General features: G+C 40.1%; 1 protein-coding gene across 1 annotated transcript in view; it reads right to left on the bottom strand.

Moving 5' to 3' along the window:
• UACA (uveal autoantigen with coiled-coil domains and ankyrin repeats) overlaps positions 1-13594 on the bottom strand; it is a 41618-nt gene extending 28024 nt beyond the window's left edge. Inside the window, exon 1 of the mRNA XM_075207532.1 lies at positions 13381-13594. Within this exon, the coding sequence (XP_075063633.1) occupies positions 13381-13428 (48 nt within the window). The 5' untranslated portion in view covers positions 13429-13594. The remainder of the gene's footprint in view (positions 1-13380) is intronic.
• Positions 13595-14862: the final 1268 nt, after the last annotated feature.

Below are 14862 nucleotides of genomic sequence, written 5' to 3'. Positions count from 1 at the left end.
CAAAGGCGCTCGAAAAATACTTGCATCCCTTTTTTCTTTAAACTTATTAAAATGTAGTCATTTACTATATAGTCTTGGAGAGGTCTTAATACAAAGCTTTCTTGTCTGCATAAGGATTCCCTCTCCTTAGAATTAAGCTGAATCAACGGACACCTGTTTCTCATTCAATCTAACCACACAGGTCTATGGGCAAACTGGATAGTAATCCTTGTGTTCAGCTGTCAGAATGAGCAGTAGGACTGCCACATGTGTGATAGCTAAGCAATAACTACCCAACTGTGGTAAAGTAGCAAAAGTCTGTAAATGCTAGCTAATTAGTGGTTATAATACAAACTCGATGGTTAATGACTTCGCTTTGTTGTGCATTCCACAATACAGGGGATTTTTTTTTTATAAACAATTCATAACATTTTTAATCTGGGCACATACTCTGGAAGATCACAGCCAAAAAATGATGAGGTATATGTTTGGAATCTGGCCACTATTGTCTGGTTATCTTCAGAACACACCATCAGGCAGCAGTGAATCCAGAAGTGAAAATGTACCTGAATGTTTCAGTTGTCGTACGATGTAGTGAGCAGAGAGGCTTTGGAAGCTCACAGCATAACACCCCCTCCCTTTCCCTAGCATCACATTGTCGAAGTCAGCTAATTGGATAAAGTAATTTTAATTAATATCTAACAACTTGATCGTCTTTGTCTGAAAATTACGCGCATAGCACACTACGGCGTGGAGAAGCGTATCCAGCCGCAACACGTGGCAATAACAGGTTTTACACACATTCACACGAACATACTCATTTGTAATTAGCAAACATTAATAGTAGTTGCAACACAGTTATTTATGTCGAAATGTAGCAATATTTACGAATAATATTAGAAGTTATATATATGTTAGTGAAATCAAAGGTTCAGATTACAGGAAACATGTCATATTTTGTATCATTTTAATGCCCTATTTATTATTATTATTATCATTTATTTGTTAGGCGCCACAAGGTTTCCGCAGCGCCTTACATAATACAAACAGGAGACCATACAGGGTGACCTAGTACAGAGCAATAAACACAAAGTACCAATACTTCAGAACTCCGGGCAGACATATGAGCGAAGATGGAGTAGAAGAACAGGTATGGAGACAGGAGGGGAGAGGGGCCCTGCTCATACGAGCTCACATCCTAAGGGAGGGTGGACAAACAGGCACAGGAGGGAGCCATTAAAGTAAGGGAGAGAAAGGCGGGGCTGGTGGAGAGAGGGGAGATCCGCAGTTGTCTGGTTCATTTGCAGAAGAGATCGCACATTGCATACTCTAGTTAGCGATGATGGGGAATAAATGTTTAAAATTATATTGTCTGTGTAGTGTAAATAGATTAGTTCAAACTGGATTCTTGGCGGGAAAATCGGAGTGCATCCCCTGGAGAGCTGACCCCCACCTTTGGATATTTTCGTTTGAACTGGCCTATCACCTGCATTACACTGGCAGAAGCCTTTACCTATAGAAGCAAGCCACATCATCTGCATTGTTTTACTGTATTCACTGAATGTATATAAGCAGGGGCTCTGGACCTAGTAGTCAGTCTACTTGACCACAGCCTTCAGACCTGAATGACTGTACACTGGATCCAGGGCGCCTGCGATAAGTAACGGCTGTACTTGTTTTATTCTGATTGTTATTCTGCTACTTTTGGCTATTAAATCACATTGTGCTTTGGAACCACATTTCGGCAATCGACAATCGTTATTGGAGAGCAACTAGACGTGCATAACAACATCACCACAAAAGGAGTATGGTGACAGACTGGCTCAATGCTAGATTAGGTTACACTCTCCTTGGAATAAACAGAAGCAGCCATAGCAATTTCCCTAATAGATCGATTTTCCAAAGGGAGAACAGTATTATGGGTGGACCCTCTGGGTGAAGGAAAAATATAAATAGTTTCATGTTAAAGTACAAAACTTGGAAACTACAAAAAAAAAAAAAAAGAAGAAGAGGTGGCCTCAGAAATGATTTGCATTGGTAAAAAGAAAGGGATCTTTACATCTCTGCATTACCCATTACATATTTATGCAGTTAACAAGTATACCGAATCCACCCTACCTCCCACAACTAAATCTTGAAACCTAATCATTTCTCCCTCATGTTACATCTCCCCTGCTGGCCTCTTTCACATGTGTCTGCTGCTCCTGAAAAGATATTCCATCTTCATTCCAAAAAATACAAAAAAATTAACCTTTGACACAGTTCCTCGCCTGCCTCTCCAATTTTCATTTCTAACCCCGTCTCACCCTGCTAGGAAATACTTAAATATATACTCATCTCAATTTTTTGTCATTGCTTAAATATGCCTAGCACACATGTCTTGCAGTCGGGTTGTTGGTAATGATTTTACCAACAACCCGATGATCATGCAGATTCATGTATACTCACCTACAAGATTTACCATCAGATCTCTCATAACGATCTGCTGAAAAGACTCTGTAGAGATCTCCTAGTCGTGAGTGCATGCACACTTCCACATCTGCCAGACATCATTCCACCATTGATTTTCAGGACGTTTATAAAACCAAATCAACAGATGCGATGTGCTTTGGTACGATAAAATATGATCGTGGGAACGCACAAAGTAATGCAATATCTGACCAAACAGTCGTTTATCGAGTGATCTGCTCGATAACTCCATTAATTTTCTATAGTTATATAGCGTGTACCCAGCTTTTATATAACAGTATATCTAGTGATTATATTAGATTGACAGTAGTCTGGGAGGATAAAATAAGCAATGAAAGCAGCCTGCTGACTGAATGATGAATACTGCAAGCAAAGTACCATTATAGAAACTAGGTAAAGTCCTATTTTAAGTATACTTATATACATTCATCCCTATATATTGATTCACACACCCAAAAAAAAAAAAAAAAAAATCTGCATGAACTCCAAAATGCGCCAAGGTTTAATAAATTATATATATATATATATATATATATATATATATATATATATATATATACACACATATATATATATATACATATATTTATATTTATATTATATGCACACAAACACATAAAGAAATCACAGATATATAATACGGAAATATATTGGAGAGTGAGCTATATACATAGAAACATAGAATTTAAGGAACCCAACATTCATGTGTAAAGTTACACAGCATCTAAGAATAGATATGGAGGAGACGGATAGCGTGCAGAGGCAGGTTAATATTACTTATGCAAATCCCTGTGTGCCCATCAAGTGCTGACCTTTCAGCATTGCCATTCACAATTCCAGGCTCTAAGGTCCTATTTCACATAGCCAACTTTTATTTGAAGGTGTAAATGGCAAAACACACGGAGGTACATTTATGAGTACGGGTGCACAGGGAAGTGTACGGGTGCACAGGGAAGTGTACGGGTGCACAGGGAAGTGTACGGGTGCACAGGGAAGTGTACGGGTGCACAGGGAAGTGTACGGGTGCACAGGGAAGTGTACGGGTGAAGTGTACGGGTGCACAGGGAAGTGTACAGTAACAGCTTCTGTGAAGTGCTTAACAGTTGTGGAATAGAATGTGCACTCTACATACACTGTCCTTGATGGCAATGAAGACCTAAGTGCCATAAAATAACTATTGTACATACCTGGAGCCTGCCCCATTGCTGAACAATTGGACATTTACTGAATTTAACCACACACTATGGCCAAATTAGGCAAATGTTACATGTTGGCTGATGAAATTATACACAAGTGGATGCGGTCATGTGCAGACAAGATTTAACAACCCGATGGCTCAGTTCTCATCAGATTTGGATGGCTAGTGACAGCTTTCTGGATCAGACATGTCATCACAACCTGGCAGCTTGGTCAAAATCAAATCAGACAAAATCTGCATGTACTGTATGCGAGTTGTTTTAAGCAAATTCTTGGCTTGTAGCAATGTAATGAAACCCTATACCATTGTTTTAAATACATTGGGACAAACTACATCAAATGTTTAGTAAACCTATTTAAAAACCACAAATATTTAACAAAGCCCATAAAACAGAAACCCTTTGTGAAGGAGATTTAGGTCTGAAAGTGTTATCTAAGCTACCACCAACAGATAAAGTTGTATATTGGCAAGGTAGAAGTAATAGTAAAGGTTAAACTAACAAAAGATGAAAAAAAGATAACAATAATTCTGTGCACAAACAAAGATAACTTGAAATATTCTTTTCTTCCTCGTTTGGTAGTCTTTATGTATCAAGACATATTGGCTATTGAGTATATTGTAAATATAGAGTAATGGTGTCCTATACTTTTCTCTCACACATAAAATTGTAATGTAGTCAGGAGAGGGAACACTGAACTGAAAAGGAAATTGACCTATCATCTAGCTCTTCCTACCTTCCACCAAATGATTATCATATCCTGTAAATATTCCCAGTACTCATAAGGTACAACCTATGTCATGACATCACGGCAAGAGCCCTCCTTTCGATGGACTCAACTTTGTGGACTCTACTGGTGATCACACTTTGTGAAACTCTAGACCTTGCCACCTGGTCACCCACTAAATATTGGCCACACCTTATTCTCCCCACCCACAAATTTTACCACCTCTTTTCCCCGGTGCTACCCCACACAAAACAAAGACCCAACCAGCGACAGCATACTTAAATATATCCTGCAGCAACCTCAGCCTACTACCGTTCCAATAGGGTACCAGCAACCCTACTGTATGTCCGAGTACCAGACATACAGATAACAGCACAACACTAGAACCTATACAAGTCAGACCGGCCTACCAGCAGGCGAAGGCGGAGCCTAGTGCCCTACTTTAAGGCTGTGTAGCCCATCGAGCTCCCAGCTCCCCTGGAGATCTCCACCCATCATTTTGGCAAGAACCAGAGAGGACCATAAAGATAAGTAACCTACATAGTAACCAATTCCACTGCCTGGACCCTCTTCACACTTCATAGTCAATCTTATTCTTCACCTCTTTCATCTCTGGTAAGCACACGCATCTAAGCATATTTGTTCTGAAAAGTTCCTGCAGTAACCCCTAAAGAACAACCACCTGACCAACTGCTTAAGTAATTAAACACTGGACTGACTCATCCTGTCGACTCACTCTTTAGAAAAAGGAGAAATCCAACCAACTTCTTCACTCGGACACTTCGGAACCAGTCTTAGTGGAAAACATCTAGCTCAGAGTCTCTGGGCGCTGCTTCCCATGTTTTAACTAGTTAATAACAACAATACATAACGAGAAGAGAAGAGCCATCATAGAGGACATCAGATCTGAATTGGCTACAAAACAGATACACTGGAACATAAGATGGATGAGGTGTGCAAGTTTCAAGAGGAATCAGAGATACTCGCAGTTCAGACTGAAGATCTAGAAAATCAGTTTAGGCAAAATAACGTGCCTCAAGAATATTTGAGAAATGGATGAATATGAAACACTGCCCAAATACTAAGGTCTCTCACTGCACAGAACCTTGGGTATTCCAGTTTCACATCCTTCCTTGCAAGACTTCTTCTGCGGTGTGGTGCAAAGTAATAGGACTTCCTGAAAACTGCCACTCTCTCGTGTGCTTCCTAAAATAGGTTGTAATGTGGTAAACGTGTTCTGATTCTACATATGTTCAATGTCGACTTGCAAGACTAGATTTAAGCTGCAGTTCATTTCTGCCAAGTGTAAATCAAATACACTGTACGCTCATAAAGTTGATGATGCAAGCGTAATTACCTTCTCCTATGACCTCTCCCCAGCGGAGGTCTAACCTACAATGCGTTAAGCAAGATTAAACTTTACAATGATTTGATTTTTGCATACTCCCAATTTCCAATTATTGCCTCCCATAGGTTCCCACCACCTGCTCAACCGTGGACCGAGCACAGCCCTCTGCCAATTTCACCCCAGGTACACGGGATGTACTGCACAATTGTATCCGAGGATGGGGTCTGTTTGCCAGACCTGCTCTTGGACCGTCCCAACTCACCTTTTTCTAACAGCCTTCCCATCGCTGCTACCTTGCTCCACACTATAGCCCCGTAGACCAATATGAAACCTCAGAAGGGGTCACAATTCTTCTCCATGCTTTGGCACCTATCACAATAAGATCTTCATCTATGAGAGAGCAAGAAAAATCAGATATGACCCTTGCTCGGAAACGCTAAGCTAAGCACACGAACAATAGAATTCCAGCATTAAAAGATACAACTCACTGGCCTACGGGCAATCCATACAAACAATTGAGGAAAGATTTAGAGAATTGTTTGTCGCTATATCCTCAGATCAAACTCAAGAGCTCTGATCTCAACTTTCTACCGATTACTGATAGCCCATAGCCAAACACAAAGACCCTGAGCTGGGAAGAGGTCATGGGGGGAGGTCCTTGATTGATATTAGAGGAGCAGTGACCAAACGCTCCATGTGTTAAATTAAAGAGAACACTTATAAATGCCTATATAGACAATACTTTGTCTCCACCAGGTGCCATTCAATCTACCCTACTTCCACTGACCCATGCTGGAAAGAGTAAAATGCCAAGTCCCATATCTGGTGGCGCTGCCCCGTAAATAACTAGATTCTGGTGTGAAGTACACAATCTAATTCATTCGGTTATAACAGTTTTGCTTGCCTTCGTGCCTGTCATACGCTCTACTTTCACAACCCATTCTGGGTTCGGTTTGGTTCAATAATAAGTTTAGCAATACCTGGTCAGCTTGGCTATCCTATAAAAAAAAACAACATTTCAACATTCAATGATGTTATATTGAAATTGATATTGTTATATCTCCTGGTATCTTTGGTCTTCAGTCATGTGGTCTTGGTCTACAACACGCTCTGCTTTCAATATATTTTTGTTATAGATCTTTATATAGTTGCAGTGACAATGCTAGTAAGTCTACTTGTGGAGATCACCATGTGGTAGCAATTTCTAAACTGCGCTTAGAGCTGTGGAAATCTTGTTGATGTGTGCAATACCTTGGTGGCATGGGGCAACACAGTGGCCTAGTGGTTAACACTCCTGCCTCACAGCACTGGGGTCATGAGTTTGATTCCAGACCATGGCCTTATCTGTGTGGAGTTTGTATGTTCTCCCCGTGTTTGCTCCGGTTTCCTCCAGGTGCTCCGGTTTCCTCCCACACTCCAAAAACATACTGGTAGGTTAATTGGCTGCTATCAAAATTGACCCTAGTCTCTCCCTCTCTGTGTGTGTGTATGTTAGGGAATTTAGACTGTAAGCTCCAATGGGGCAGGGAATGATATGAATGAGTTCTCTGTACAGCGCTGCGGAATTAGTGGCGCTATATAAATAACTGATGAGATGATGAATGATAAGTCATGTGTGTGTCATCACTAGCGGACGGGCATGGCCAAGTCTGGAAAGAATGAAAATGGAATAAAACTGTATAGCAGTGAAAGAGGTAGCAGACAACCCCTTGACTCCACTCATTGCCTGCACACAGAGAGGACACAACTTTACTGTTACACAGCATATTCATTTCCTCGCAAAGAAAACATTTGGAGGTTATGTTTCCTTTAAAGCAGACCTGGGGCAATTTTAGAAACTCTGCTATAACAAGTACAGTTATTCCTTATGGAGACCCTGGGAATTCCAGCATTTAGGCCAGGGGAAGCTGGCAACTATAAAATAGGGTATATAGCCTTTTGACCTTAAGACATATCCGCCTTTACTTAACAGTTGTTAAATGAAAGCGATAGGTTTACAGAATCATTTCTGTATGCACACTGATGTAACCAAGTGCCAGACTTTATCAGATATCCTCTATAGAACCACCATACCAGGTGCTGGCAGCAAAAAAAACAACCACAAATTGGTTAATCCTGCCCCAGGCACAACATTTGCACAGGTTATAGCTCTGGCACGGTCCATCAAATCAGATGGCAATACAGAGTGTCCAGGATGATCTACAATCTGCCAGGGTAGGTTTTATTTTTCAATTGACAACAAGGCAGAGTGATGCAAGAACTTACTCAGCCAGAGAGTGCTTTCACAGATGATAATATTATGTCTATTTATATAAGAGCACTATATTATGCAGCGCTGAATATTTGTCATTCACATCAGTCCCTGCCTCATTGGAAATTAGTCTAAATTCCCTAACAGACAGGCACACACATACTAGGGTACATTTAAGTTAGCAGCCAATTAACCTATCATGTCTGTCTTTGGAGTGTGGGAGGACACCAGAGAACCCAAAGGAAACCCACAGAAACACAGGGAAAACAAATAAATTCCACACAGATAGGGGCCTGGTCTGGAATTGAACTCATGACCCCAGCGCTGTGAGGCAGCAATGCTAAACATTGTGCCACGGAGAACGTATGCCAGTAAAGTTCTGCATGGTTACACAAACTACTTTATCAATCTATTGCATTCTGTTTACAACTGAATATAAAATGGTAAATAATCACCTTTAGCTTTTTGCTTCTTACACCCTAGTACAAAGCAGAGTGATATTTTAATGTTTTTGCAAGCATTCTAACAACTTGACCATACTTCACTGCATCTACGATATCACACTTTGACTAGACATAGTACCTAGAGCTCCAAATCCAGGTCTAGCTCATGTGCAATGTATTTATTGCCTACGTTTGGTGCCTGACTTGGTTCAGCACTTAAAGGAATTGTCGAACTTGGAGTGGAACCACCGAGTAACAAGCTTCCACATGTCAACTTTATTAACAAAGAAAATCTGCATATCCTAAAACACTAAAATGTATAATCTAATTAATGTGGAAACACCGACCTGTCCTTATAAGAAGATTGATTTTCAAACATTAAACATGTAACATATATATAAATCAATGAAAAATTAGCTTAAGCTGCTTAAGCTCCAAGTAAACCCTTAAAAGCTACATAATGAGCTAGCTAATACAGCAACAGAGACCTATCTTGGTTTAAAGCAGTCAGATAAATAACTTAGTTACGACTATACACTCACGTTTTCAAACATAGCTGTCATTTCTCTATTTTGCACACTCAACACATTTTATGCAGTGACAATGACACAACATTCACCAGAAGACAGGTCTTTGCAGTGTCACTCACAAACATAATTAACCAGAACACAGTTGAGGTGGAGGCAGCGACATACAATATGCAGAAAATGTGCTTACAGTGATACACTTAATTTGCTCAATGACAAACTGAGCTTCAGCACATTCACCAGTAGACTCCGCAGTGGTGATTATCCATGTTGGGGAGCGACAAACAATTTGTGAGTAGTTAATAACTGGTTGTCTACCAAGAAAATAGATAGCAAGTTGATAAATTCCTATAAATCATAAGAGTAATGCAGGCGAGACACTTATCATGACAATGGGGACAATCATCAGAGTGATGGGCAGCCCCTTGGTGGCAGAAACTTTAAAAATCCAGGCACACATCAAACCTGTACAAACAATAAGAAAAACACAACTTGCAAAGGGAGAAGTAACAAACACTTGCACAGGGTGATATGTCACAATACCAGGGATACCAGTGGCTTTTTGCCTGTGCCAACCAGCAAGGGATGTCCTCAGATAAAACAGAGAGCAATTCCAACACTGAATCAGCACTACTGAGCTTATCTGGCTGTGTAAACGTTTCCCAGTACTGCTGGATCATCACCTAGGCAAATAACTTTCAAATAGATTATAGTTTTATTGTTTAATCAACTAAAAATGGAATCTCAGGATAACCACGAGTATCACCAGCTCTTACTTGAAGCAATTAATCATTTTACAGAAGTACAATAATAAAGTATCGGATGTCTGTATGGCTACATTTAAGAATCAATGGGGAAGTAACCAACCACACTGCAATATCAGCAACAATATTAGGCTCTATCTCACAGCATGTGGTCCTGAAATGAGACGGAGGACCAATAATAATCCAAATGAGGTCCTAAACATCTAGATGGATGACGATGGCTATCGTCCATCGATATTTGCCGGTCCAAATTAAATCTGGAAATTATCTGGCCACTAATCTTGGATTGCAGACTTGAAATGATATCATCTCCCTCAACAAGCAATCGGCTCAATTCCTTTGTAGCACCCTCTGACACTCTCTCTTCATTTGATCCCACAAATGAAGAGGAAGTTTCTACTCTGTTCTCATCTTCCTACTCTACCTCCTGTCCTCTTGATCCCATTCCCTCACAAATTGGTATGTCCCTGTCTCCTGTGCTCATTCCCCCTCTAACTAAAATCTGTAAACTCTCTCTTTCTACTGGTATTTTTCCATCACTATTCAAGCATGCAGTGATTACTCCCATTTTAAAAAAACTAAATTCTGACCCAAACTCTCTTGGCAAATTACCGCCCCATCTCTCAGCTCCCGTGCCTCTCCAAGCTTCTCGAGAGAATTGCCTACACTCGCCTCACACACTTTCTTACAGCAAACAACCTATTGGATCCTCTTCAGTCAGGCTTTCGCTCTCAACACTCCAGAGACTGCAATGACCAAGGTTGTCAATGATTTGATCACAGCAAAAAGAAAAAAACATTACTCTCTTCTAATTCTCCTGGATCTCTCGGCTGCATTTGACACTGTTGACCACTCTCTCCTCATACAAACGCTACAATCTCTAGGTCTTGAAGGCACTGTCCTATCCTGGTTCTCATCCTGCCTATCTAATCGCTCTTTCAGTGTTAATTTCTCTGGATCCACCTCTGCTCCGCTTCCTTTATTAGTTGGAGTACCACAAGGTTCAGTCATAGGTCCTCTGCTGTTCTCTATCTACACCACTTCTCTTGGAAAACTAATAAGCGCCTTTGGATTTCCCTCCGTTCTGCACAAGATCTGCGTCTCTCTTCCACACTCATCACATTCTCCCATTTTCGGTTACAGGACTATTTTCGGGCTGCACCAACTTTGTGGAATCCCCTCCCTTGCACAGTAAGACTTTCCTCTAGTATTCAAACCTTCAAGCGTTCTCTGAAAACCCATCTCTTCAGACAAGCTTATAATATTCCCTCTTAATCTCCCTAGGTTACCCTATTAACACCCTCTAAACAGCTAAAACAAGACAACAACCCTCTGACCAACACTGCTACACACAGCCCACTCAATACTTTTACCTTTGCATTCTAGCTGATCCAGTGCACAATATGATGTAGCAAATACCTTTGTGTTTCAAACTCCCATTGTCCTATAGATTGTAAGCTTGCGAGCAGGGTTCTCGTACCTCTCTGTCTGTATGTATTACCCAGTATTGTCTTATTAATGTTTGTTCCAAATTGTAAAGCGCTACGGAACCTGCTGGCGCTATATAAATGATTATGATTGCTATGTATGACTTGCTTTACTCATTTAGAACCAGGATCTTCAATCTTCTGCTTATACATAGGTCACTTAAACTGCAAAAGAATGGGATGTTTTAAGCATAACTAACTTGTACACACTGGCTACAGACATACAATTCTAGTTGTCGAATAGCACTCGCTTATTATTACACTATGAATAAAAGGTATTTAGTAACCATAAAAAATGTGTATAATTCATGGAATGGGCATAAACAGAAGGTATTTGGGATTATTTTGAGAAGATCTGTCCAAATGTCAGGTAATATCTTCTCCTGTGTATGGTTTACAAGATACATAATCATTATTTAGGAAAACGACAAGCACGTTCCTATGTTTAATGGAACAGGTTGGAAGTACAAAGGACTCCTAAGTCATATATTATCTCAAGTGCTTGAAGCATATTGGCACAATTATCACAGGCAGAAAGAACTGGTTTATGAGACACAATAAAATTTAATTTGCAAGTACAAACCAATGAATGAAAATGTATTGATATAGCAGTCTAGTTTATAGAGCTACAATTCTTTTGAACAAGTCTACATTTTACTACTTTATTTGCTAGAAGTCATCTCCACAAAAGGTAGAACTAGGATTCCTTACTTTATTTGTAACTTTCTACTTTGCATCTCAGCAACTTGTCACCTCAGATGCATTTACCAGGGTTTCACATCCTGTTGTATATCTACCCCCAGGGGTACTTCAGCATGTTACATCTAAAGTGGGCTGGTCAACTACACACTGTGAAGCCAGTCATTTGGTGGTTTGAACAAATATTCACAAGAGTGCACCATACCAAGTCACTAGAAACCAGTGACATCACTAAGGCATTACTCAAAGTTAAACAATAGGCTGGATATTGGTTCAGCCCACAAAAAAGGTCCATTCACTGCATGTAATGAGTACACTTTAACTTAGTATCTCACTATATTAGTACAGAAGAGATAGAGAAAAAAATATTAGAAAAGATACATAGTAAACATTTATAATATAAAATAAAAGGCTGAAGTCCCAACACAAACAATAAAAATACAGAAATGTAATTGTGGAAATAGATCATACATTTTTCACTTTATTAGGAAGCAAAATAAATTGGCGGCTTTTATGGAATGAGAAAATTTCATAACACAGGGTGTGTCAGTTATTGTTCATACACCCAACGTGTTTGAACCATTTCACACATACATACATTATACATATATATATATATATACATACATACATACACACACACACTACAGGTGACATTCAACTCAATGTTCTAAAATGTTCAGCAAAGCCCATGCTGAACATAAGAAAAGCACATAATAAAATTGACTTACACTCCAAGCATACCATTATATCGAATGAATTTCTGCTCAATGTACAAAAAGGCACATTCTGTACACATGCAGTTCAAATGGAGACACCTTGACATATTTGACCTGAAAACCATTACAACAAGCTGGTGTCACCTTTGTTTACACACCTAAAATTAGAGATTTGCATATACTCCACATAGAACATGAAATGCAATACACCCAAATCTCAGCATGGAACAATGAACAGCAGTAAAGCAGGTAAAACATTGCTCACTGTAGGTCATGTAATGCGATAATCACATAGTAACCATTATATATTGTGGAAATAAGCCTGGCCAGGCTAGTTAAACAACATTACAAACAAAATGGTCAAAGTATTCTTTAAAAGGAAATTGATAACCCAACTCCACCCACTGCTTTGAAAGGTTGAAAGACAAATTGGACTGCTGGAAAAAAAAATTGCCTTCAGGCAGTTTACTGCCTGAGTCATCAAAGTAGCGAATGGCCAGAAATGCAGCATGTATTATTCTGATTTATTTATAATTGACAGTATACTTGCAGATAAATATAGTATTGTAGTCTAAGCATGTAGTTACTTTGCATGCTAAAAGGTACGTATTGATATTTTAACTCAGGCAAGATTTGAAGTTGCATTTGACTGGTTGTTGCATAAATGGAAATCATACCTAGCAATCCTGCATTACACAATATTGTTTGCCACTTTACTCTCCCCCTGAGCCCACTCCCTGTACACGCCTCTCCCACCCAGATTGCACTCACTGTGATGGTGACTTCATGCTTCTTCAACCTGGATTTTAGACTCTTCATGGTTGTGAGCTGCCCTCTGACACAGGCAGGTGTCTCACAGCAGCAGGCACATGTCAGTGGTGGTTAGATGTCACTGTACAGTTCATGTCACCCGCTCTCCTTATCCTGTCTTCCCCTCACTATCTCTATATGCTCCCCTCTGGCTCTCAACTGTTCCTCTTCTTTCGTCCAATTAGATTTTCAACCATGGACCAGACGGACTGCCGTTCGGCCAATCACCAGCGTGGAAAAGTTTGAGGGCGGGACTTCCTCTGAAAACTTTTTCCTAGATTTGGGACACACCTTTCGGTGGGAATGTAGCGTCACGCAGGTGGAGCACAGGAGCTTGGTACACAGTGGCTCAGTGACTGCAGGCTTATGATTCGTTACCTTCATATTCCTGGTGATGCTTTTTAGTCGGGTTTGGTTGAAAACTGGATTTGGCGGAATGATTTGGCTCCCTGCAGCGCCCTCTGCTGCCTGGTGCAACAACTATTACACATATTATATTGCTTATATATTGAATAGTGTGTGTGTGTGTATATATATATATATATATATATATATATATATATATATATATATATATATATATATATATATATATATATATATATATATACACACACATATTATACTGCTTATATAGTGAATAGCTATATATATATATATATATATATATATATATATAGCTATTCACTATATAAGCAGTATAATATGTGTGTGTATGTATGTGTATATATATATATATATATATATATATATACACACACACAGTCTAGTTTTCTGTTCTAGCTGCCTGAATATATGTCGGAATGGGGTGCTGAGTGCATTACCCATTCATTCCGGTTGCTAGAATGGGTCTGCCAGTATTTTAGCCAGAATGGAGGTTGCCAGAATGGAGGTCTAAGTACATTAAGCATTCATTCCGGTTGTCGGAATGGGGCTCTGAGTACATTAATCATCCATTCTCTTCTGGGTGCCAGAATGGAGCTCCAAGGACATTAGCCATCCATTCTGGCTGCCAGAATGGGTCTGCCAGTACCTTAACCATCCATTCTGGCAGCTGGTATGGAGCTACGAGGAACTTAACCATCCATACCAAGTACCAGAATGGATCTGCGAGTACCTTACCCATCATACCGGGTGCCAAAATGGGTCTGCCAGTAATTTACCCATCCACTCCGGCTGCCTGAATGGGGCTCTGAGTACATTAATCATCCATTCTGGGTGCCGGAATGGGGTTATGAGCACCTTACCCATCCATTTCAGGTGCCAGAATGGGTCTGCCAGGAATCGAGCTACGAGGACCTTAATCATCCACTCCGGCTGCAGGAATGGAGCTACAAGGAACTTAGCCATCCATTCCAAGTGCCAGAATGGGTCTGCCAGTACCATAGCTATCCAGTCTTGGTGCCGAAATGGGTCTGTGAGTACCATAGCTATTTATTCTGG

The sequence above is a fragment of the Mixophyes fleayi genome, chromosome 4, assembly GCF_038048845.1.
Source record: "Mixophyes fleayi isolate aMixFle1 chromosome 4, aMixFle1.hap1, whole genome shotgun sequence".
NCBI lineage: Eukaryota > Metazoa > Chordata > Amphibia > Anura > Limnodynastidae > Mixophyes > Mixophyes fleayi.
Note: the sequence above shows the minus strand (reverse complement) of the source record. Positions and strands in the feature narration are given on the sequence as shown.